We start from the raw sequence: 26,221 nt of genomic DNA on the forward strand, positions 1-26,221 counted from the left end.
ACCGTTATTACAAGCATGCACTGCGGCAAATTAACACATACTTACGTATTACAATAATATACGTCCTTTAGGAAAACGCGGAAATTATGAAAATCACTAATTTTTGAATTAATATATTCATTATTCTTTTACAAATTCAGCCACTAAGTATACTTAGATATAAAGAGTTCTTCTATTAATTTCTTTTCATTTCTAATTGGGGAGGATAATAATTAATTATTACTCTTTTCAATATAAAACAATAAAATTGTAAGTCATAAAGTATAAAACTAGGCAAAACGTTACTTACGTCACTGAACATAAATAATTCAATTACAGACCCAACCCGTAATCCACAAAATCAATATTTCCTCATAGTAGAACCCATAGGCTTCCCGTAATCAAATCTGTTATTGCCATAACTGTTAATTCCAGGAGGTGGTGGGCACACTGGATTCATGTTCATCCCCGAGTTGTTGGAAAATTGGCGAGATTGCTGAGGATTATTAGTTGTGTTTGCCTTCATCCACCTCCATTTTAAAACAAATTAGTATAAATTACATTGAAAAGCTCACATAAAATATACCTTTCGTTGGATTGAGGAGGATTAGGTTTCCAATCACTTCTTTCCCACTGACTTTTACCGGGCCCTTGGAATGACTTTGAAGGACCTGACCAGTTGCCGCTATTATCATATCGTTGTACTATAATAAGTATACATATGTGGTCGATGACAATATAACTAAATAGCACACATACCATTTGGACCACTATATTGGTTATCCCTTGGCCCCATACCGCTTTTATCTCTGCTTGGACCTTTATACCCATGAGGGCTCCGCTCTCTGTCACCCCCATAGCTAAAAATACAATTTTATAAAAAGAAATAAAAGTACAGTTATTTTTGCTTTTAAAATTGCTTACCTTTCCTTGCCTCGACGTGGTGGTTCTCTACTTCTTTGGTCGCGACTGTCATAAGATCTGTTATCGTATTTTCCGGGACCCGACCTTGGAGGGCCTAATCGGAGAAAATCATTTTTATTACATAAAAAATACTTCTACCAATTTCAATAACTCGCCATCGAAATCGCGCCCTCTTTTATCCCGATACGGCCCATCATGGGATCTGGGTTTACCATAGCTATCTTTCGGAGGGCCGAATGGTTTCGGAGGAATCAATTCAAGGGTTTTACTGCAAAATAATTAACTGAAATGCTATCGTAACCTCAACGTTGGATGCTCACCTTGGAGGGTCGAATCTGGGTGGTGGAGGAGCTTCACGTGGCGCGAATCTATCGCCTAAATTCTGCCTTTTCCTGTCATCATAGCGCTCGTCATTGCGATAAGGGGCAAGACGTTTTGGTCTTCTATCTTCTTCCAAGCGGATCAAGGTTTTTTCTAATTCCATTTTCTCACGAGCTATTTTCTCACGTTCAAAACGCTGACGTTCTCTTTCCAGTCTCACTGTTTGTTCAACACTTAGTAATTATCTTGAAACCTTATTAAAACTTACGTAATTCTGCCTTTTCCTTGGCAAGTCTTTCTTTTTCAATCCTTAACATTTCCTTTTCCCTCTCCAACCGCTTGGCTTCTTGGTGCTGACGTCTACCTATCTCTCTTTGCCTGGCAATTTCTTCTTGTTGCCGCCTGGTTTTTTCACGTAGACTTCGTTCCCTTTCTCGTACTTTCTGACGGTCACGTTCGTCCTGGCAAATACATATTAAGTGTCAAATTTGAATATTATAAATGAAGATAATTTACTTTAATGTGAGCGAAAGTCAGGATTCCTCGTCTACCTCCGTCTGCTGACCTTTCATCCTTCTGGAATGTAATACAATAAATCATAGCTCTTTAAATACATTACAGATGACTCTTACAGAGTTGTCTCTGGGCTTGCTGGTACCCCTTGAACTACCAGAAGATTCTTTTTCTCTAGATCGATTATGGCCTTTGCTTTCAGAAATTGTTCCATCTTTTTCACTTTCAGTTTTCCCTTCTTGTTTTTCGCTAGCCTTCTTTTCATCCTTTTTCTCAGCAGTTGTTTCTCCTGTCTTGGATTTTGACTTATCCATATTTCTTAGTTGGTCTGCTCGGACATCGTTAAACTAGAACAAATTAACTAGTTGCACTTCAGAGTGGTTCAAAAATAAGGAACAGCTACCTTTTCGATTTTAATCATTTGCCCATTAAGTTCCGTATTATTGAGCTTGGCAATAACGTTAGCAACATCCTCAACACTGGCCATTGTAACATAACCGAAGCAATTAGATCCTGGGTAGCGGGCATTTACTACTACTTTGGCTCCAGTTACTCTCCCACAAGTAGATAAAGCAGCTTTCAGCTCGCTGGCGCGAGTTTTCTGAGCCACATTAGACACCCACACCACAGTTGGGTTGGATTTGGTGTCCACCTTTTTCTGGGGTTTTTCTCCCGATTCCCTAGTAAGTGTTCTTATAAAGTTGACAATTCTCGAATGATTCAGTAATGTTTAGACAGCTTTGCGTCATTTTTGAGAATTGCCAGTTAGTTTTTTAAATTTGTTTTCTTAAGTAAGTTAATTCGAATTTAAAGGTTTATATCATAAACAAAATCCACTGAATGCTGGGCGAAACCTTCTGATTCAAACGGATCAAAACTTTTCAATTATAATCAGTGGAAGAAATAAACGGTATTGACAGCAGGCTCGGAAAATGGTTGATAAAAAACGTGGAGATAATTTTTCACAGTCAACTGTAGTGGCAATTTTTTCTTCTGTTCAATAGTATCATTAACTAGCTGCGAATCTCGAACGAATTTTAAATAATTAATAATATTCTTTTTTCAAATCAAACGGAAAGGAACAAAATATCCATTAAAATATAGTCCTATTAATATCTCTGGATCTCCTCTTACCAATAATTATGTATCCTAAACTATTGTTATTTTTCTCCATGATTAATTCCTACATAATGCTGCCTTTTATATTCGTATTTTTGGTTATCAGATATCCACAAGTCCAATAATGTCTTCCTATTAGCAGGAACAGGTTTGTACCATATTTCAAGTCCTCCAGCAAAAAAAAATTAAATCCTTCAGGAACATCTCCGGACTTTTCTTTGTGTATTTTATTATCTTCAATTAATAGTCCGTAGTTTCTTTGTACTTTTGGTTTGAGTATTACAATGAGAGTAAAAATATAATCTGGAGTTCTTAACCGCATAACAGTATTCACCGAATCCATCATCTCCTGCTTCATGGGGTAACTCCTTAAGATCTCTTAACATATTACTGCAGTTAAAATATAATTCCCTATAATATTAGGACATACTATGTAAAAAATATTCCGATGTCATCGGGCTGTACACGCCTGATTTATATAATCCACAGTCGCCATTCAAAAATTAGAAGTGGTTGTCACTCTTTCACTGAAGTGTAAAGGTTCTATTGAAAATCCTTATCCTGCTGTTGTTCCTGCTCTGCTACTTATTGAAATCTGCTCAAAAAATGCGGTTCTTGCCTTCTCTGAACATCGTTTTACTATATATCTGATCCAAGAACATTCCAGTCCATATTTAAACTCTCCTTGTAATTAATCAAACAATATGTAGGCAGCATTATGAAGTTTTGTACGTATGTAAACTATAGGAACACCAACCTAGTTTCGTTTCCATTCTGCCGTTTTTCTGTTCCTGACTGCTGGTTGTTATCCTGGCCTCCTGTCTTCTTTTCATCTATAGAAATTAAAATCGACGTGATTTAGCAGTGACTCGACTCAATTAAGTAAACAAGCCAAGTTGTCCCTACATTTATTTCTATGTGCACTGTAACTCAAGGTAAATTAGGCTCATTAGTAAAATTGTTGCAGAAACCAGTGACGGGTTTAGAAGCAAATGGACCCCTGTGCAAACTTTGTTTAAAAGGTGAAAATATTAATTAAAATTCGAATATTTAGAATAGCCTCGTTCCAATAAAGGAGAAAACCAATCTTGGATCGTTCGAAGAATCAGAAATATGTGCAATAAGGCGCAATCGATGCCGGTCCGAGATCAGTTTACCTTTCTTTTGGAATAGACTTAATTCGTACTGTTTTTATGGCTCACTGGGTATTGCTTTATAATTTTCAATTTCCTGAATTATTGTTTGTACATGTAGGCTCAAAAAAACAGAAACGTTTGATACTTATACTCCGATTAAATCAAATCGGCTTCCAGCCATAACTTTTTTCTGTTTTAAAATCTCCTTTAGGGTTAATTATGAAAAAATTATGAAAATGTTTCTCTTCTTTTCTAATTTTTGACTGATAGTTTAACATAAGTTCATAAAAATGTTTCTTTACTCTGCATTGTCTTTTGACTCCAAATGAGGGATCTATATCCCATTTTTAACGAGTTTTGTGGGCTTATATTTAACGTCTTCATATGCCTCACATGCCAATAAACTTAATGTCAGAATTATTGGCTTCCTTCGCTTCACATTTTGTCCAACAAAACCGGATTCATTTTTGGGGTAAATTTTTTTTTGACTGCTAATAGGCCATGGGTCCCTGACACCTCATTGACCTGCCCGGTCATATGCCCACCACTGACAGAAACCCTTATGTGAAAACTTGAAGGAATTGGCCACATAGGGTACAAGCCCTCAAAAGTGATGTGATATGTTTTGAAGATTATTGTTGGTTTTCAATATGTGTACATCACAAGAGATCGCACTGTGTATAACTCCCAATGTGTTTCAATACAAATAACAATTAACAATGACACCACAAAATACCCCTAAAAACGAATTGCACATTTCATGCAAAACTTCTAAATCTGGCAACGTTCTGGATACTGCATTCTTCTGTTTACTTGTAGCACTAATCCTACTCTTCTTATCTTCAATATTCCAAGTTTTTCTGCATCAAATCTCTTGGTTGTATTATTTCCTTGTCTTCATCATAAGTGTATTAGTGGCACATTACCCCCAATATGCAGTTACTTTCATTTATAAACAACCCAGAAAATGAAAAATTCTGGCATAAAGATTTTATAAAAGTAATAATGTAGAAATGAGGTTTTCAAATATATTAACTCAAAAAAATATTACTCACCATTAGTTGATTCAGGAATGTCTTCCTCCTTTGGTTTATCAGAAGTCTCAGTCTATAAATCAGCAGTTGCAGCTTACATGATGAGAATTAAAAAATATAACACTTACTTCAACATCCCGTAAAGTTTCATCATCATCTAAAGTAAGATGAATAGATTCTTCATCCTCTTCAGGGGATTCAATTTTTGCTTCATCCTTCCCTTCACTTTGCTGAAAATGCAAGTGCCCATTATGTAGTTGATGGAGAACAAAAAAAACAAGCCTAATCACCTCAGACTCAGCTTCTACAATATTTTCTTCTGTATCATCTGCTGACACATTTTCTTCTTCAGCAACGTTACTTGTATTCTTATCTTCAGTTTCTTCACTTGCTGCTTGGAAAGTTAATATTAATAATGATATTAAAAGTAAAATTGTTACAAAACTTAAGGTGGGTTTATGTCATGTATAGTTAATAACTTTAGAGGCTTGTGAAATTAAAAGTTAAGTAATCTTATTAGTTTCTCAGTTACAGTTTCAAATCTGTTATTTAACATCTATAACTTATAAAAGGAACTTTGAAGTTGGCTATCTTTTCACTTAAAATTTGACATAAGAACTTGATGCTCTGGGCATGAGGTGATATTTAACTGATGATGTTCCCAGCAATATATAATCACATTGATTCAAATTATAAAAATAAGGCTACCAGGAGAAATAAGTCAAATATTATTGCACAAATTATAGTTAGATTTTTATCAGATGAATTAGTCAAATTTCTTTAAAAATAATGGAGTCAATGTGATTGGTTTCATCTTCATCATTCAAATTGTAAATGGGGAATATAAACAGATACTATTTTGAGTAGACAATAAGTCATAAATTATAAATGATGAGTGATAGGATCATAGATGAGCATAAACCTACCATTACTGATTGATTGTTTTTTCTTTGGATCAAAGGTGTGTGTGTCTGGATCTAGACTTTCCTCTTCTAAGGCCTGAAAAATATATTAGAAATTCAGTGTGAAATTTTGAGTTTTCAAAGAATTAACTGATACAATTAATAAACCAAAATGCAATAAATTAATTTAACAGAACTGATTAGAGTTTGATTTATGATAATTAAAGTTAGATCCAGGATTTCTTTTTGTTTATGTCTTACTTTTATCCATATTTCTTGAAAATGATAAAACCTAAAGCAATTTTTTAACCAGCCATAAGATCCTCAAACAATTTTCAAAAACTTTTCTATTCAATTGACTGTATCTGTTGTTGTAACAAAAATTCCCATATATCTAGGGCCAATTTGAGACACTATATACCAAATAACCACCCAGGAAATCCATTTCACCTTATATGTAATCAAATACCTTTCTCTGAAAGTTCAAGCCGCCTCTTATACACAAGAATAATCATATGAACCTGACATAGTAACCTATTGATACACTCAGTTACTGTCCTAACTGAAACAGCTTCTTGAGAGTTTCTATTTTACTAAGGCTTAAATTTATACTGGCATCAGTGACATAAGATTTAGAGGGGGGTTTGACTGAAGGAATTACCTCCTAAAATAGATGTATGCTATTTCGCAACACATTGCAATAGGTTTCCTTGGTAGTCATTTGGTATATATTCATCCCTTTAGGCAGTAACCCAGTGCAATATAATTCTATAATTAATATATTGTTTGTTATTGATGTCATCTGGTCCGCTGTAAAAAAGTGAATCCTGAATCTAATTTCCATTAGTGCTACTTCAAGCTATCTTCGCATAGCAGACATTTTCCGTTTTTGTAGACTTAAGTTTGATATTATAAAAGTACAATTAATCCGTCGTATTTTTAGAATAATGCAAGCATGTCTCACCTCTCTCAAGCGTTGCACTAATACTTGTTTAACGCCATTTCTATCCAACCCTCTTTTCTCCAGTTCTACCCGTAAGTCGACAACTCTTAAATCTGCAAGTTTCTTACTTTCTGAATCAGACATCTTTTAATATCAATTAACAACTTGTTTATTCAGTGGACTAATCCAAAAATTCCACTTTCACAAATTGCAAAATCTAAATCTACAAACGTTTGACACACGATGACACTAGTTTAGGCCAGGGGGAAAGGTGACAATTTGTATTTGTCTGATATGACATTGACTGTTTTTGTAGTAATCTTCTGTTGAGCGTCCAAACTGAAAAATAAAATCTGTACAGGTTGCCACATTCGTTCAGAGATGGCAGCACACTAAATAATCCAAGGTCAAAACAAGTAATCAATTCATTAGTCAGTGGTTTAATTTAAGAAAATGGTTTAAGGTTGCTCACTGGTGAAGTTAAAACTTAACGTTCTTGAATTAATAACCTGAGATAATTAAAAAATGAGTAATTAAGGACGAAACAATATAAGAGGCACTGAATTTTAAACCTACGTTCTAGTGAACAATTTTTGAATATTGTTGATTAACTTTTAACGTTTTTAAGAACAATTTAGCTAGCAAACAACAACTTAAATGTAAAGAGCCTCTGAGGACTCAATTTTGAATAGCTACATACTAAAAAAAAAACTTCTTCACCATTGTTAAGAATTAGTCTATAAAAGATTCTAATTAGAGCTGAAATATTATGAAATACATATTATTTTTATTTTTGTCGATAATGAGTTCTTTTAGCTTTGTAAAGAAAACGAGTACCTTGAGATTTTAAGTTGAAAAATTACCAATTCATTTTTTTCTTTCACCATCGTCAAGAAAATCATATTTTTGAGCTTGACTTAAAACCACGAATAAACCTTCATTTCGAGTATTTTGTTGCTGTATAGCAAACAGCATTCAGACAGATGGTAATTGGGTTGCGACAAATTTTCAGTAAGAAGATGCGGTATTTTTCCTTGTCCACTCATACAATGTAGAACGTTTCTCAACAAGGGAATGTGATTCCCGGTGCCGCTCATTAAGGTCAGCGAAATTTCTTAAATTTCATGTAAATAAACATTTTTCAAATTCTCCAAAATTTGTTCCATGCGGATCGCTTCCAAACTTAGATCATTAAATACGCAAGAAATACCGCCGTGGGGAAACACCACATTCTTCGCCACATCCGCCATATCGTGCTTTAATTAAAAGCTAAAAGCGATTATTACCAAAATCTGTAATTAAATTATCATAACCGAATGCATATTCATCCAGCGTTCATATTGAGACAAAATTATTGAAAGCAACAAAATTCACGAAGCACACATATCTCCTTATACCTATACATACATATATGGGATGCGGTCAACATGAGAGAACACTCAACGAATTACCGACCTTCTTCACTGACCATGACTGGACTACGTCATGATATAACGTAGTTTATTAAAGTAATCACTGCAAAAATAATAGATGTTAGTTAGCAAGAAGCAAAGATACATGTTGCCCCCGGCGATTAGAATTTATTCGAAATGGTGTTCTTAGCATTACCGGGTGCAATGTCTAAATTCACATTATTGTTCACCTTTTGTGTAAGTTTCCTCTATAATGGAATATATGTTCAAGGTAAGTTGTCCTGATTGCGTGATTAAAGAAATTTAAGAGGTAGGTGCTATCTAAAAAAATATTTGAGATTTCTTTATAAAATTTAATTAAATTATTGAAACTGATGGTGATTATGACCAATTGAGAATTTTGTCCTACAAAAATCTAAGTCATAATTACTCAAAAATATTCTTGCAACTTAAGGATCACCGTGACTTTTTTACTTTTGTATACTGTCTAGTGCATTTATTAGCAGTTAGGTATCTATTTTATATTGGCATGTTGCATTTGCATGACTTTCATTAAATACGTATTTTCATGAACTTGTTGATGGGACGATTAGCTGTTATTATTATTATATAAAGTCCCATCCTATTCAAGGAAAAACAGTGTAAATGGGAATCTGGTAATTCCAGATTTTACATGCAGTTTTCTGCTTTAAAATAGTATAAGTACTTATCTAGGCAAAAGTCATCAGTTTGTGTATTTATTATGTTGTTTTTTTTTCTAAAAATCTTGTCATTTTCTGAAGATATTTAGACCAAGATTATGTAGAGAAATTAATAATAACAACATCCGCTTCTTTTTCTAAATGCTACTTCCAGTGGGTTAATTAATAAGTTTATTAAGATAACACTTAATTATCAGTCGTATATACACATATCATATATGTGTAATCATAATGCTCTATATTACTTGACACAATTAGGAGCTGTAAAAACCAAAAGAACTTTTAATACCCTAATGTATGATTTATAGCTATTATACAAGATGAATCTTAGGTAGGGCCTTCCTTTTAATACAATATAAACATCAAAAAATTAAGCAAAATATTTTTCGAACAACCAAAATATGCGCGCATGAAAAAAGTTAAAAAGAAGTATAGGACATTTTAAGTAACCAAAACAAATAAAGAGGCTGCAATGGACCAATAATATGGTCCGTGAAATCACCAGACCTAAATTCATGTGATTTTTATTTATGGGGTTATATGAAAAGTTTGGTTTTTCGGACTGAAATTAACACAGAGACAGAGTTGCGTGAACAGATAGAAAATGCTGCAGAAATAATTCGAGGAAAAAAATCTCTTCTAAAAGCAAGTACAGAGTTATGGATAAGACAAGCGAGAATTTGCATAAGTGAAACCAATGACGACAATTTTGAACATCTTTTGTAGCCAGTCCCGGAGCGAATAGTAATTAAAGATTTCATTATTTATTAAATCTTTCATGCACGCAGGTTTCGTTTGCTTTTGAGATTTCGAAAAAATGTTACATAAAAATTTTGCTAAGTTATATGAGTTTATGTTGCGTTAAAAAGAAAACCCCTACTTACGGTTCACCCTGCATAAACAATATAATTATGCAGAGTTATTATGCTTACAACATTTTTCTGTTTATGCTTAACAGTACCAATTCCTATATTAAAAAAGATAGACCAATGTATTTGGGACAAATTCGTGTTAAATACTTGTAACATAGGTATCTAACTTTCAATGAACGTCCACTATTACATGTAGTATAACACAATTTTTCGAAGTCAATATGTACTAATTACATATACAATATTGTATATGTACATATATATACCTGCTCCATTGTGTGTTAGATACATTCATATATGTATCTTTTATATGATTAAATTATCATTAGGAATTTCCTTACCTTGATTCAACCGTCCAGATTATTCTTCAATATCACACGAGTATCTATCGCTTTTGCTTCATTCGACCTTAAACTTGTGTTTGACTGGTATGATGGTCATTGTCCACAAAAAGCAATTTGTTAAAATTGAACGGGAGACAAAAGATTAGAAGGTTAGAAGAATTATTATAGAGAAAAAAACGTATGGTATTCACATGTAACACAATACAGATGCGCAATTTAAAGCCACAAAAACAGTGTTTTTTTATCATTTCTTTCACTCTCTGTTTCTGAAATCTTCGTAGGAAACCCTGACACTATATTCCACCAATATCTACCATGCAGTTAAAAAATTGATTATAACCATCAACGTTTCCAGCTCAAGACGGAGCGTCATGTAAAACACCTAAAGACCAACCTGGAAAATGCATGAGCGTCTATAACTGCAAAATTTTGTTAGATATAGTCAACAACCCATCAGGTCTGACTCCAGAAGTAATAGATTATCTGAAACGACATTCTTGTGGAGTTAATGGAGGCACGCCATATGTGTGCTGCCCTCAAGAAACTACCAGGGAACTTCAACTAGTCGATGTAAGTCCTTGTAGACTCTACTACGAAAAAGCTCTTAGAATTTAACATTATTTGCAGCCTGTGGTGGATAATTCCTTCGATTCATATAGATTTTTGAAATCACCCCAATGCGGACGGAGCAACGCTTCATTCCCGAGGGTTGTTGGTGGAAATCCTGCTCATTTAGGTCAGTATTTCCTGATGGTACTTACATGAATTTAACTACTGGATAATAACGTTTTAGGAGAGTTTCCTTGGATAGTTGCCCTAGGATATCAAAACACTAAAAATCCCAGTCAACCACGATGGTTATGTGGTGGATCGTTGATAACTTATAAGCACGTTCTTACTGCAGCCCATTGTGTTGCGAACAGGAAAGATTTGTGAGATTCTTATTAGTTGTGTTAATATGTGTTAATTTCAGGAGTGATTTAACAGGTATTTGGCAAGAGTAGGAGAACTGGATTTATATGACGACGCAGATGGGGCTCGCCCAACGGACATCCCCCTCGTGAAAGCTAAAATTCATGAAAACTATAGCGCCCAGAAATTCATTAACGATATTGCCATATTAACACTTGGTCGAAGCACTGAAGGATTTGGTATATTGCTGCAACACAACTTATACACTTTCAGTTATGTTTTTAATGTTAGATAGTGTTTGGCCGATATGCTTGCCTTGGCAAACTAATATAAGAACTATCAATTTATTGACGAAATCTGCATTTGTGGCTGGGTGGGGGAATCTGTACTTCAGTAAGTATTAATAATTCAAGTAAAACTTCTCTATAAAGTGAGAATCACCGACTAAATAAATAGACGGTCCTTCGAGTTCAATACTGCAATATGTACAAATTCCCATAATGGACAACAGTCAATGTGCCAGAGCATATGGCAATCAGACCACAATTGATGGAACAATTTTGTGTGCAGGATTTCCTAACGGTCTGAAGGACGCTTGCAAAGGAGACTCTGGAGGTAAAGATTGAAATACTATATACGTACCTAGTGTTCTTCATATGCTACGAAATTTTAGGACCATTTATGCACGGAATTATTGAAAACAGGAACAACCAACGACTGATCAACTTTTATCAAGTGGGAGTTGTTTCTTATGGGTTTCGTTGTGCTGAAGCCGGATACCCTGGGGTGTACACTAGAGTGACAAGTTTTCTAGATTGGATTGGAAAAAATATTGCAGACTGAGTTTATCATCATAGAAGGGCCATAAGACTTTCATTTTAAAGATGCCAGTGTTAATATTAAGAATATTTTTAATTTTCGTATATAAAATAAAGCAGTGGATGCGGTTCCTGAAAAATGAAGTAGTTACATCTGAGGGAATTTTGGGTTATGAAGTCATTGAGTATTTATTTTATCAAATTTTATCATTCAGGTTTAGTTAGTTGAAGACCACTTACGCACTTGCAGAAAGTGATTTTACAGTCAGTCCAAAAATAGGTAAGTTCCTTTAGCTATTTATTTCATATGTTGATTTTGACTTACATTTCATAATTCCATTTTTTTGTTTAATTTCTTCTTGCCTGCAAATTTCCATATTATAATTCTATACTTTATTTCAATTCCTCGCACCTATTTCTGCGTAAACGCTAAAAAGTCCAACCTTAAACTATTTTCCGCAGAAAATAAATCACTTGTGTTAAAATGAACACTGAAAAATGAAATGCATAACGTAAAAAGTAATCCTTATATTTAAATATAACAAAGGTTTGGATTTGCGCCATGGGTCTACATAGGCATGTGTAGCAATTTATTAATGAGGTATATAAAATGTTTCAATTAAAGTAGATGGTTAAATTTGCTTATAAAATTGAATGGAAACTTCCATTTGCAAAAGAATTATTTTAAGTGCCTATGTCATGTCAGGAAAACTTTATTAGTCAACAGATTTTTCTTCTAGGTAGTTAAGTATACCCATGAATTATATACAAAAATTCTAGTAACATTTTGGGCCTTTAATTATCACAAACTATCGACGTTATTTCTAATCTACAATTAGAGTTAAAACTAATGACAAACGTATTATGGGAAAATTAAATCAAGCAACAAAGTGAACTTCTTTTGTTAATAAATAAGTATTAAAATTTTGTCTTCTATGTCATAATCAACACATCGATTCTTTCTTTATTGAGGCTCATAAGTGTTTTTTGGTATTTTAGTAACATTTTAAATCAGTAACGCAAATAATTTATCTATGAGCCTTAATAAATAAGTGATATTATTCTCTATAAATTCATGTAGCGTTTAGTCTTCTTCTTCTCCTCTTCTTTCCCTCATGGATGAATGTGGTCTAGGAAGGATGGCTGGAGACATTGCTAAAGCTGGATTTGCTACAGCTATGATGTTATCCCCGCTAGCTGCTATTATCTGGACCTTTGGGGAGAACTTGTTCGATTCATCATCGTTTTCGGCAGTATCATCATTTTTTTTCTGTATAGGAAACGAGATCATAACTCAAAGGAGATAAAAATGCTAAATGCCAGAAAATAATTTGGGTTCTTTAATGCAATTAAAGAGACATTTTCTGTTACTGAAATAGAATTTTGAATTTTTTTAGGTAGATACTTGAATCGTATACAGGTTCCTGCTCATGAAATAAAATTAACCTCATTTATTTGAATTTTTATTTTCTTAATGAGAATAAAATAATGACATTGCGTGTAAGTATTCAAATAAATTATTTGTACTTACGCTACCCGTAGAAGCTGACTCTTGGTCTTGCCCCTGAAACTTACAGAAATTTTCTTATAAATCCTATCGAAAAGATCATTAAATTTTCTTGTTAAATATAATTTATACTTTACTGCTAAATGATTGTAAATTTATACCTGCGGTGAGCTGGAATTGCTATAAGTAAACTGCGAATCTGATTCTTCTAGCTCAATCCCCAAAGACGTTCGCTGTCCATCCCTAAATTTTTTTTTAATCAACCTTTTGGTTCATTAATAACAAATTACAAAATAGATACCAACCTTAACGTCTGGTGATGATTTTTTTGGAATAAAGTTTGTATTGAATGTCGTACTGCTAAGACCTCGTCGTAGTCCTAAAAGCAAGATTTTTAGATTAAAAAACTGAGGCAACTCGCTCAATAACAATTTTTGATATGATTTTTTAATGGTTTAGAAACCTAATGTACGTAAGGCATGCAAAGCAAAAGCGCCATATAACCCAATTATACTAACTTACCCTTGTGTAATGTAGCTTACCCTGTCAATCCTAAAATACGTACATAGTTTTAGGTGAAAGTAATGCTTTAAGCACTATAAAATCTCCATTCTGAAAGCAAATTAAAGCTATAAAGGTTTACATACTGTTTCTACGTTATACTATGTGTCCTTTACATAACAAGAAAAGAAATTTTAGATCAAAGAAAGTGCAATATGTAGGTTGTTGGAAATGTACATAGGTAATTTTTACTTTAAAATGGAAACTGTATAAAGAAATTGGAAAATGATATTTGATATTAGGGAAATCTGAGTTTAGGTTTAGGTCAAAAAGCAAGTAAAAGCTTGTGATTTTCTTAAGTCAATATTTTCATTTTTTATTTGTATGTTTTTTTTTTAGTTTTAGGTGCACCCACTATTGCTACATATCTTCGAAACGCTTTAAGTTAAAAAATCGTTTTTTTTTAGTTGCCATTTTTGTGATTTTTAATATGCCGTAAACGTCGTTGCGAAATTATTTTTGCTTTTAACATTAAAATGTTTTATTTCTATGGATTTTTATTAAACTACCTGATCTGGTGTCGTGAGGTTTTTTATTTATTTTTGGTATTTCTAGCTAGTCACACTTAAATAAAATTCTGATTCAATTTCATTGCGATTTTACTTTAAATATTAGTAGATTGCTCTGACTTGACGCGCTTTTTAAATTTTACTCCTAATTTATCGCTCATATACCGAATCTAGAACTTTTTAAAGATATCACAATTGGACTTTAGAAGAAATAAATCATTAAAATATTATATACGAATTTCCTAAGCAAGGTAGTTGCTTGTAACACCACAAAAACGCTTTAAAATGTACAAATTGACTTGCAAGAACACAATTGCACAGATGAAGAAAAAATATAAAATAAAAGGGCCGATGTCACAAAAAGAAATCTTATATCACAGACTTACCTTATGAAGTGCATATACTTACCATATCATCAATATTGCACACAATATTGTAATACCAAGGTAAGGTAAATTTTTAGCTATAAAGCAGAGATGCAGCAACTAATTAGTGGTTAATTTAAATGTGAATTTTTGAAACAAAGTGAATTATTTTGACAAATATTTTAGGAAATTTACATGCTGGAAGCGAAAGCTGAAGAATTATGAACAAACATTTGCCAGAGTGTAATATTCATATAAACCTAAAATCTTGATTATCAAAAAATTTCCATTGACCTCACTATGGCAAACATATTGTCATTAATAATGTAAGCAGTATTAAGGGTCTAAAAGTTAGCTGTCTAGATCAATGTAAGCGTCTGGCTGCGAATGCTGAAAATAGCGTTTACTGTGCCTTGGCAGCTGATGATTGCTGACCTGTCGCTGTTCATCATTGTCCGAACTCGGCTCAACTTTTATCCTTTTATGCTGATGGCTGTCTGCCTCCGCCTGAAATCTACCCTGTATCCTATTATTTACATTGGTGTCGATCTGATCAAGCCTTTCATGACCTATGCTCATATTTGTTTGTTTGTTCATATATACTGCCGATAATCTATTAAGTAGAAAAAATAGTTCCACGTAAAAAGCATGACTAATGAGAATAACTTACTGCGTTTTCGAATAATAACAACCAGAGTCTTTCACAACTTGCCGGGCTAGGGGAAATAATTCATCTCTCCTAGTCAGCAAAGCTGGAACAAAACGACAAATTTGTGCTGCTGCTTCATTAACTGACACCTCATGAAGTGTAAGAGGTTTCTCAGGCTTCCTTTTGCAGTCAAACCTACAAATTAATCCAAACCTAAAAATTATAGAGACTTCTGATAGTCTAGAAAATCGCACCTCCCATAAATAGCAGCGTATCTCCTAATTTCATCCATCCGCCTAGGGTCATTCTCTGGCATGGACATAACAAGTTCTAACTCTTTACAGACTTTTTTCTTGGCATTTTGTGGTTTTGGTTCTAAATTAGGTAACTGTTTACTCAGTCTTTCAGCTGCAGCTGCTAATTTGGCTATTTGACTTTCCATTAAGTTCGGAGATACGACTGAAGAGTTGCCTCCAGGGCTGGAGCTGCTTGAAGGAGGACAAGCCGGGTCCATCGGGGAATAAGGCCTTTAGGTGTTCGAAATTAGAATAGGGCTGTGGTAAATTAAAGGGTCGTTATACCGTTTGTTATTGACATTCAGACTTGGACTAACTACTGGAGGTAAGGCACATATATCGGCTGGAGAGGGAGAATACATGGCTCGGCTATTTTCTCCACTGTCAGCGGCAGAGTAAAATACATGGTTGCTCGTCACTCTAGGACTAGAGAGTTCAATTTCAAAATCCTCCCCAGGAACCAAGGGAATTTTGAATTTTATCGGATTGGTAACCCATTCCTGTAAAGACTTCTGCAGCCTCCTTACGTGAAGTGGTTTTGACGCCATGCCTATATGCATTAATTTAATTAGGCAAGAGCAAAAACTAAAGTTTTCGAAAAAAATTAATGCAAATTTATAAGGATATAAATTAAGCGCTCAATTACTGTAATTATTGGCAATCATGGGAATTTAAGTTATTATTACAAATTTATAGGTTTTTCGTTTAGTTAAGGTTTCGTTCAGTAAACATTCCTCGGCAAAAACTCCCCTCGTTGATTGACAAGTGCCCATTTCCTTAATTGAGTCGTCTAGGACAAGCAAAACTGTTGGTTTTCATTATATTCACTTACCCACTAAAGACATGATTTCCAGGAATTCATCCTCACCAGCGTCACAAAGTTGTTGAACATCATCACCACCCATTTCCAATAACGTATCGTAATACAGCAATAGAGATGCATTTTGCATCACCCTGTATAGCTGCAGTTCGGCTAAGTTATTGGGAAAGGAGGTAGGAAATACTAAAACAATTATAGAATAGTATTATAACAGGAAGTAGGTAATGGAATATAACTTTATTTGTTAGAAATAGGAAAATCCATAACTCTATTGATTCTATTATACCTAAATCGACCTAAAAAGTGTCAGAGCTCCTGAGATTTAAATGCGATATAAAGGAGCGAGGTAACATGGTTGTGCAATTCGATTTTGGATTTAGGGCATTAGGGCAAGCTTTTCTCCTTGAGTACCTATTTCATATATCTTAATTCCTAGAATCGAAATGGAAAACTTGGAATATGTACCTCGACGAGGTTTTCAATAAAAAATACTTTCCTTTATTAAAATGAAGACACTTATAACCCGAAGGCTAAAGGATTGCAGACATTCTAAAGCCCAAAGAAGGAACCATAGGACCTAAATTCCCAGCTTTACATAGAGTGTAGAGATAAAATGGGAAAATAAAAAAGCTTAATAAGCCAGCCGACCTCAACAATGAGGAAGCTGAAGGATTCGCGTGTGAACTCAAAAAAAAATCAGGCATGTCAGGCTGCTTAATATGCACGAACACGAAATGTCAACAGACCATTTGAATATGTTAATGGTACAAAAGCGCCCACGAAAAAACACCAGGTACATCTTCGAAGGGCCTTTTGTTTTTTTTCTTGCAGGTTTCTGACCCTTTTCTCACGGACTAACGAGATATTCTAAGCACTTTTTTCGGCGGTAAAAAGAAAAAAACGAGCACACAATTTTAATTATGCAAGAACGGGACCTACCATCATAAAAACTGCACAGGTAGAAATCTGGACCTTAGTTGCGACCAAACGAATCGAGTAATAGCGTTTATATTGGACCGAGTGTGGAGGAATGTGAAAGGGTGCGGTGCCTTTTGTGTCGTTTTACCATCCCTTCTGCTTCACTAATTACTTTTATTCTTTTCTTTTTTAGTATCTATGTTCGGCGTTTGAAAAATCATTTTTGTAAAAAAAAACGTCTTGATGGTGAATATTAGATTAAACATCCCTTTTTATTTTATTAAACAATAAGTATAAAACCATAAGATAATGACACTTTTATTGTGAAGAAGCGTAGTTTTTTAAATTTTGAATTCGAACTTTATCGAATTATTATTTTCTGAATTTCACGTAATCCGAATTTAAATAATCAAATTCAATTTTTAAATACGGAAAAACGTGAATTTCAATTTTTCCAATTTCACTTATTTCGAACTTACCTTAAGTTGCTTATAAAGTGCAAACTTTTAAATATTTGCAATGCATCCGGGAGGACATGCATTTTTGAATTTCACTTGACATTATTTAGATCTGTTTCGAAAATCTAGGAAGTATTCAAGGAATTAATAGAAATTATTTTCAGAATAATTCCAAAAAAAAACGAAAATAGGTCTACCTAAACCGCAAATAAATCAGGATCGTAATGGTTTGGAACTGAAAATTCGAAATCACGATCTCTAAATCTGGATTTTACTGCAAGTGCTAAAAACAGCGACTATATATAATGAGTCGCATGCATAAAAAATAGTATATAGTTAAATATTGGCTAATGCTTCAGTTACCTACTTTACATGTGGAGTATTTACTAAACCAACGAAGCTACATACATATTTCAAATTAAATTTAATTGAAAAATTAAAGAATTTTTCAAAACCGGTAAAAGACAATTCGGGGCGCGTGGAAAAAATAAGTTAATGGCAGTTATTAAAAAAATCCGGTGTTATAGAACAAAACTGATATTAACAAGTTAAAACTGAAAAAATGCTATGGATAAACGATTGAGTATTTATTACCTATAATAATAATGATAAAATGGAATCAAAATTGCAAAACTGCACTTAAAAAAAACTCCAGAAGTAATTTACCGAATCTTATATAATTATTTATTAATTATTATTTTCTAAATTGTGTAATTTTCTCCCAATTAATTACACGTGTTAACATTTTACTAATTATGACATTTCTATATGCTAGATAGACATCTTTATCTTGGTTACATTAGCTGTATTTAAAACTCAGTTTTGGGGGCGATGTAACTACTTCAGTTTCGATTGAGTTTAAATTGGACAAATGTGCCTACACCGTAAAAACTAAAAAAAATAAACATCCTTGCTCTTTCCCATGGTAATCAATATTCAACGAGTCACTCGGTAAAAAAGTACTAAAACAAACCAGGAAGACCAAATAAAAGACAATGACCTCTTGATTCCTTCGGTCCAAAGGGGGCGATTTAAATGTGTCAGCAAAAACCAAGGAAGTATCTCTGGTAATTAAAAAAGACCAAAAAAAGTTTTCTCACAGTATATAGGTATCTACAAAGTTAAAAAAAAAACTTCCTGAAGACCGCACAAAAAACAATATTCCCATATTAAAAGATTTACATATAGTTATTATTCAAAGTGACCCCGGTGCCTAGCTCGGAAGGGTTGGTTTTTTATGGCCGTGCAAAAAAGCCGACATGCTCGATCGACTACCTGAGGACGAGGGTCGTACTGACAATAGAAATCGTTAGGGTAGGTGGTGGGCTCCGTGGGGTGGTGGAACCCACCCCTCGAACACTTCACCCAATAGGATGGTAAATCAGAAACTTCCTAGGGTCTTGCTAAAATACTACAATGCTAAAACCCGCCTTAGGGATCGGGATTTATGGGTGCTGATGGAGGATAAGGGCCTGCCAACAACTACCATTTTTGCATATTACGGAGTGGATTAGACAATGGTTACTTTTGTATTGTAAGTGTGTGTTAGAAACGTAATAACGATTTTTGTATATAGAAATTGTCGTTGATCCTTTTTTCTTCATCTAGAGGAGTTTCAGTAAAGGAAAATAGAAAATAATCTGTTTTAAGACTGTACAAATGGGTTTTAACCTTAAAAATACCGAATTCGGTGCGATAGTTATCGGAAAATCGTAATATCAGAAACCAGAGTAGTGGCGATTTTAGGATTGGAGAGTCCAGAGAAGCGTTTCAAAATGCGGATCCGTGGGACGCCTAAGGACATCCATTATTGCTCTGAAATAAGAATTGTATTATATAATATGATACATTTCTTATACATATATGTATGTATATATAATGCTTTACTAGCATATGTAAGTTACTGAGGACACTTTTCAGTCACCACTATCAAAAATATAATGATAATATTTCGCGATTATAATATTTGTTACACAAACCCCAAAATAAATTCCCACTCTTGAAAATTAGATCTCTGACATGCATTTTCACTTAGAAATGAGTTTTAAAATATTGAAGTAGATACGTGTACAAATTATGGGATATAGAAATAACAACTAAAAAAAAAACCTGAACAGCTATACTACTTAAAAGTTTTTAGGTTTTTAGGTGAAGTTATAATATTTTAAGGAATATAATTTTAAATAAAGTTCCTTAAGCAAGGTAGAATTTATATAAAAAGGTGGGTACACTTTTTGTGATTTACACATGAGTATACCACTTAAATAATTCAACATGGACATGGAAGGAAATTGAAGAAAATAAACACCATATCTACTTTCACCGACAAAAATGCGTATTAGCGACCCATTAAATTGGCTTTTTTCCTCGACTGTACCCGAGTATAGCCGCCTCATGGCAAGACAGTTTTTTTGATATTATTAACCTGATCTTGCCTCTGTTTTTACCTGATCCTTCGGTACTACTTTAGACAATAATCACATTATTCTTCTTTGTACCATGAAATGATATTATAAAAGCTATTGCACCGAAATTATTAAAAATAATAATGGAAAACTACTTTAGGCTTAAAAAAATTTAACCAGAAATAATCGAGGTTTACTTCTAAAAAGTTTGGCGATAATAAAAAAGTCGTTTGAGACCAATAGATACTATACACAATCTATTTTAATATACCTACAATACTTCAATTTTATTTGGATGCCTTTGCCACGGCTTACAAACGGGCTTTTCTTCAACTAAAATACGAAAATAAACCTACAAAATATATAACAAAAAGAGATTATTAAAAAAAAATTCAAGTGGGCTTAGAAATATCAGAGGCATGTCTGGAATCAATTAATCTGTTAGTCAGATTTTGATGATAAATAGTAAATTGCTTAACGCCTTAGGTTTGCGATTCACCACTTACTGCGACGTTTTTTAAAACTCACCCGGTATAACTTTCCTTTACACAGAACAACATTTTCAATTTTTCATTTCGTTACGGCGCAATCGATAAGAAAGTAGGTAGTGCACTTGGGTTAGAAATTTCATCTTGGAATAGGACGACCAGCCAGGGAAAAATAAAACGTTCGAACTGTATGGAAACAGATATTTCTTTGACGAGAAATATAACTTTGTCTGAAATGATGCCAAAATAGCATATACACCTTCGTTTTATAACATGTGCACGACCTGGTTTAGCTTTATGGCATGTAGAACTGACAAAAACGCTACATACACAGGAATTTTTAGATTAAACCTCTCCCTCCTGCTTTTATATTTTATAGACTATGGGAATAATTTCATTTTCTTCTTTACAAAAGCTAAAGTTTCCCCTTTTGAATATTTAAGGTGATAGAAAGTCTATAATCTTAAATATTTAAAAACATTTCTACTATCAAATAAACAAAGTCACAGACATAGGCTTTAATAAAAAATTAAAACGGGGTAAAGAGACTCGGATATTTTTTCTCAGTTTAATATCCATCTAATCAATACACTCCACCGTCTGGGTTTTATTTAGAAAAAAAAAACATGTTAGTCCAGTTAAATCTACGAAGGTCAAGGCTGAAAGTGCTTAAATTTGAATGTAGAAACGGTTCTTTTTCAACCTATTGACAATAATGTGTTTAGAACACAAGAAAAAAACTGAAATATTTTAGGGGCCTATAGATGTTATGCATATACGTCCCTACGTATACAGTTATTATTAGGTCTGTTTGCTGTAATATACCTAATTCAGCGCAAAAGCTGATTCTCCAATAAATAAATTTCTTTGCTAGCGTGAAAAGTAACAATGCACTCGGTGTGAGTGCGTTGTCACTATTGTCAGTGCGAGTGCGTCACATCTCGTGCGTTAATCGGATTAAAATATTTAGCTACACGACATCAAACACACTCACACAGGAGATGATTTTTTGCACGGGATTGCCACACGGGAGGCCATTTTTGAGCATTTGTCCTTGAATGTTTCAAGGTGTGGGAGACACAAAAGCGCAAGAGATAAGGTTGGTTTTGACTGGACTACAGCGAGAAATAACAATAACTTGTTCGTCTGAGTGTACTCGAGAACGCCTCGCTATGAAATCGACTGAACCTGGCGCTATATGAAAAACTGTCTGGAAACTTTTTACCGGACGTTTTTTGCCGAGACCCGACAAACTCGCCGCGGACTAGTTTTTATCCTAAAAATTTTTCGAGCAGACCCGACTAGAGAAAAAACTAAATTATCGATTTTACCGCTGCTGTGCTGCGCTACCGAAATTGAACTCGGCATTCTTTGGCGAAAAAACTACTCGCCACAAAAAGTTGTCCACAATCGATCTATACAGGGTCGTTGGAAACGTGAAAATAATGGATTCTTTTAAACGACATAAGTATAAATTTATGAGATGAATATTAAAGCGTTAGGACGACAAACGAGTTTAGATCTTATATGGGATTGACGCCATGTATAAATTGTATCTCCATTGTGTTTATGTCATGTCAAAGACATGGTCTTATTGAGCTCCTTTGGAACAAAAAGCTGTAAAAGAAGTTGATTCCAATTTGAACATAAAATGTTGCTTCGTTCGCATAAGGTAAAAATGTCTAATTTCACACCCGTCGATTATGCAGCATTTGTTACATCCGTATTACCTCATGCAACAGGCACAAGTCGTATCACCAGTCATAAACAGAACAAAATATATTACTACTACACTATCAGTTAGATTTAATATTACAGTGTGTTCCTTAAATCTGTCGACAAACCTACAGAAGAGATAAATGATCCGAAAACGTCATTAGGAGTAAAATGAAACTGTTCATTTTTTAAATAAATATATCCTTGTGGTTAAAAGATGTTGACGATCGCGAATGTAGTAAAGAACTATTTTTATTAAATCTTGACAACTACTTAAATAAACTAATTTGACAAAAACTAACTATTCACAAATACTCTAAAAAATAATAATAATTGGTGGTTTGCCAGACCTGTCTATGACAACAACCAGATTATTATATACCTATAAATAAACTAATTATTAACAATTAAAAAAGAATAAGTAAAAAAGTAAATTAGGTACTCACAATCAACACCTGATCTAAATTGCACCACAAATATAAGTGGAGAAGTGGGGATAGAACTGTGTCCCGCGGGACACGAGCATTTAAGTCACGGGGGAAAGACAGGGAAAGCGCCCTCTACTTTCACTTGGTACGTCGAAGTCTTACTAGAAATGTAAGGAGATGAATGGGACAATAGTATATAATAGTATAGTGGAATCTTCTGGATGAAAGCTAGTTTCCAAGGATCATTATACCAAAGATATCTAAGTTCCCTTCTTCATGTCCAGTAGGAGTACACAACACTACAAACCCTACGATTAGTACGATATGTAGTATTGTGTTGTGCTTTGGCCGAAAACCCCCAACTATTCGTCTAGAATGACCTTTTAGTTACTTCAGACATCATTTTACGAGGCAGGTTACGTTAGGTTTTTGCTCAGTTTTACGAGAAAGATCACTACACGTGAGTACTATGCTCCTTTTCATGATTGTGAAAAATTTTGTAACCTGTTTACGATGTAAAGGATGAGGAAGATGTGAGGGAGATTTTTTAATAGAAGATGCAGTATTCCGTTTGGTCCTGGTGGCTTGTTGATACGGAATTTTTGCCAGGAAAACGTAGTTTCGCTGGTATGACGACATGTGTGGGAAGGTTGCAAAAATGGAGAAGGGGAGGGATCGCAATATAGAAACTTTTTCACATTCTTTATTTTACTGTATAGCTATCATCGTTTTGAAATTATTGGCAAAAATATGGGACAAAACCACTTCATCGGTCACTTAAAGTAAACCTAACTGAATATTCGAAATGAAATCAAAATTAAAATCGCATATCTAAAAAATTGTCAGGGCCCTAGGCAAATCTGGACAAAATAATTTAAATTATGGTAGTATGTGTATCGGAAACTATTAACTTTCGTATAAGGCTAATTTAGCAAAATCAATAGATATAGTTACACCCATCAAGTGCGGATGTCTCTGGTTGTTTTAAAAAGTCTGAACAAATTTACATATTAAAAAAAATTTGTTAATTTGGGAAAAAATGATAGCTAATACTGATACACTTCTATATCCTGGCCGACTCCTACACAGATAAATGATATTCCAAATTAACAACCTGCTTATATGGAAACTAAAAAACGTCCACATCAGCAAAGGTGGGTGCCACTAGATATCTTGACTTTTTTATGGGAATAATCACTTATTGCGTGCACATTTTTTAGTATATTAAAATTAAATATTCTCCTCCGTTGCGTAACAAATAAATTACGAGAGTTTTTGTCGTTTTTAGAATTTTTTAAGCGCCCTTGAAGCGTTTCATTGTCATATCGTTTTTTACTTACGTTTAATTTATTATACTGGAAAAAATAAAGAGAACCGTAATTGGGATTTAACAAAAAAGATAATTTTCCTTACGGGATCGTAAAACTTTGTACTTTATTTAAAATTAGTCATTCATACTAGCTATGTCTGAGGAATTAGTTTATGCACCTACGAAGTAAACGAATATTTCAATTTTGTAGACCGTTAAAACATTTTTACAAATATATGTATCTATGGTTTTTTTTCTAATTCTTCACAAGAGTAACACAAATTAGAGTTTACCTGTTTACATGGTAGTTTGCGTAAGCACAATGTTTTTTGTTTAATTATTTTACATATCTATTTACAGCACTATATGGCGTATTTTTAAAGTATTAAGCCCCTCGCAAAAGCAAACCAGCATTTATATTCGTCAACTTTAGTTATATTTAAAGAACAGGATATCCTGAGAGGTATTAAAAATGGGTATGATGATGAATATGAATATGATTTATGTGCCTACACAATCACGTATGTATTGTGTTATGTAGATATAAAGCTCATACAATACATTATTCTTAAGTGTTACATAAGTAAAAAATATATTTTGGTTTTTATGATTAGCTATTAGCCTGGATTAAGATTCGATACATTTCATACATTATCTTCTTAAATAATCATTAAAATGCGAAGAAATGAACGGGTTCTTTAATTTCTTGTGGATGACCATGAAAAGGCCTCTTCAAGGGTTTCATATAGTCAGATGGGGAAGCCGACTGGTGATGCTTCAGTAAAGCCCAATTAAAATATCGATATAGGTAAATAAATCAAGATTTCCCGTCCTCCTTAATTATTTTTTAACGTAATCTTAGTGTAACTGTAAATTCTAAAGCCTGAGTGATAAAGCGGCGTGTGGGCAATTAAAACCGTCTTCTTAGATGATGCATTAATAATGCTTTCTAATTAATTGGTTCGTTACTATTGCCGGGCCACATGGTGCGCAGAAATCTCAATAATGAAATTTTGAATGAGATCCTCGACTCGTTTGTCTAAAACTTTGGTCAGCGCCTCTACTATAATACTATATAACTTAATTGCATTATATAAATCGGTTTTGAGGGAAAATTTGAGATAACGCAAAACTAGGATTAGACTTACCGGTGTTATTGTGATTTTTGCCCATAATTTTACGAGGCACTGACGGAGAGATTGAGTTCCTAAGGGGTAACAAAACTTGCGAAGGTAACACTTTAGGGGATTGTCTGGAACTAGAACTAGCAACACTGGCACTGTAATTTCCCGGAAGATTCGAACTGACGGAACCCAGAGGAGGGTTCACGGTCTCTGATCCAGCGTTCGAATGCCGGTCATCTTCACCGGAGTTACTACTCGACGTTTGGGTGCAATTAGAACTCGGGGTAGTATTAGAGGGCTGATCCATCGCTTACGTGTGGAAAACCCTCATAAGAAAATTTATGAGGAAAAGTTCTCGCATGCAACGGAAGTTTTCTACTGGTGTCAGTTCACTGCAGTAGCGAGCGATTTTGTTTTATTTTGCCTGTCCGATGTGTGCGCCAAGCAAACCTTCGCCTTGCTTCCCCCACTACGTCTAGGATCCTTGTCAGAGAAAGGGGTGTACAGTATACGCGGAAGCTCATAAGCTCAAAAAGCTTCGCGATTATTTATCCTACACGTATGTAGGTACAGGCACTTAATTTTGTTGGCATGTGCTTAGTTCGGGTTAGTTCAGTTTAGGAGGGTGATTTGCCCCACTCCTTTCGCAATGCCATTGCCATTACTCCCCAAAGAATGCGTAACGATTTTTTTAATTACTTATTCCAAACACAAACTGCTATTAAAAAAATAACTGCC

The 26,221-nt window shown here is 34.0% G+C and overlaps 3 protein-coding genes across 6 annotated transcripts; 1 reads left to right on the forward strand and 2 right to left on the reverse strand.

Moving 5' to 3' along the window:
* Positions 1-97: 97 nt before the first annotated feature.
* Positions 98-7,128, reverse strand: LOC136417186 (SAFB-like transcription modulator). The gene is made up of 16 exons (XM_066402752.1): positions 6,893-7,128; positions 5,953-6,025; positions 5,317-5,417; positions 5,155-5,256; positions 5,048-5,099; positions 3,614-3,689; positions 2,141-2,417; positions 1,857-2,084; positions 1,741-1,800; positions 1,493-1,685; positions 1,224-1,443; positions 1,059-1,171; positions 904-997; positions 739-839; positions 566-683; positions 98-509 (listed from the first exon to the last, which is right to left on the reverse strand). The coding sequence occupies exons 1-16, from the start codon at positions 7,013-7,015 to the stop codon at positions 341-343; spliced, it is 2,100 nt and encodes a 699-aa protein (XP_066258849.1). The 5' UTR covers positions 7,016-7,128; the 3' UTR covers positions 98-340.
* A 1,216-nt stretch (positions 7,129-8,344) lies between these two features.
* Positions 8,345-13,384, forward strand: LOC136417205 (venom protease-like). The gene is made up of 8 exons (XM_066402778.1): positions 8,345-8,554; positions 10,556-10,770; positions 10,828-10,936; positions 10,994-11,132; positions 11,188-11,351; positions 11,404-11,505; positions 11,569-11,727; positions 11,786-13,384. The coding sequence occupies exons 1-8, from the start codon at positions 8,461-8,463 to the stop codon at positions 11,953-11,955; spliced, it is 1,152 nt and encodes a 383-aa protein (XP_066258875.1). The 5' UTR covers positions 8,345-8,460; the 3' UTR covers positions 11,956-13,384.
* nab (NGFI-A-binding protein homolog) lies at positions 13,015-25,944 on the reverse strand. 4 transcript variants are annotated; one of them, XM_066402775.1, is made up of 10 exons: positions 25,508-25,944; positions 16,650-16,820; positions 16,103-16,367; positions 15,776-16,048; positions 15,543-15,716; positions 15,308-15,485; positions 13,743-13,816; positions 13,599-13,680; positions 13,462-13,494; positions 13,015-13,200 (listed from the first exon to the last, which is right to left on the reverse strand). In XM_066402775.1, exons 1-10 carry the CDS (start codon positions 25,788-25,790, stop codon positions 13,015-13,017), a joined length of 1,719 nt encoding a protein of 572 aa, XP_066258872.1. In that variant the 5' UTR covers positions 25,791-25,944. The 4 variants fall into 4 exon arrangements, with proteins under 4 accessions (XP_066258872.1, XP_066258871.1, XP_066258874.1 ...); XM_066402774.1 differs by having other exon boundaries at positions 13,462-13,500; XM_066402777.1 differs by lacking the exon at positions 25,508-25,944 and adding an exon at positions 21,901-22,161 and having other exon boundaries at positions 13,462-13,500.
* Between the last annotated feature and the right edge of the window lie 277 nt (positions 25,945-26,221).

Source organism: Euwallacea similis, chromosome 27, assembly GCF_039881205.1.
Source record: "Euwallacea similis isolate ESF13 chromosome 27, ESF131.1, whole genome shotgun sequence".
NCBI classification, from domain to species: domain Eukaryota; kingdom Metazoa; phylum Arthropoda; class Insecta; order Coleoptera; family Curculionidae; genus Euwallacea; species Euwallacea similis.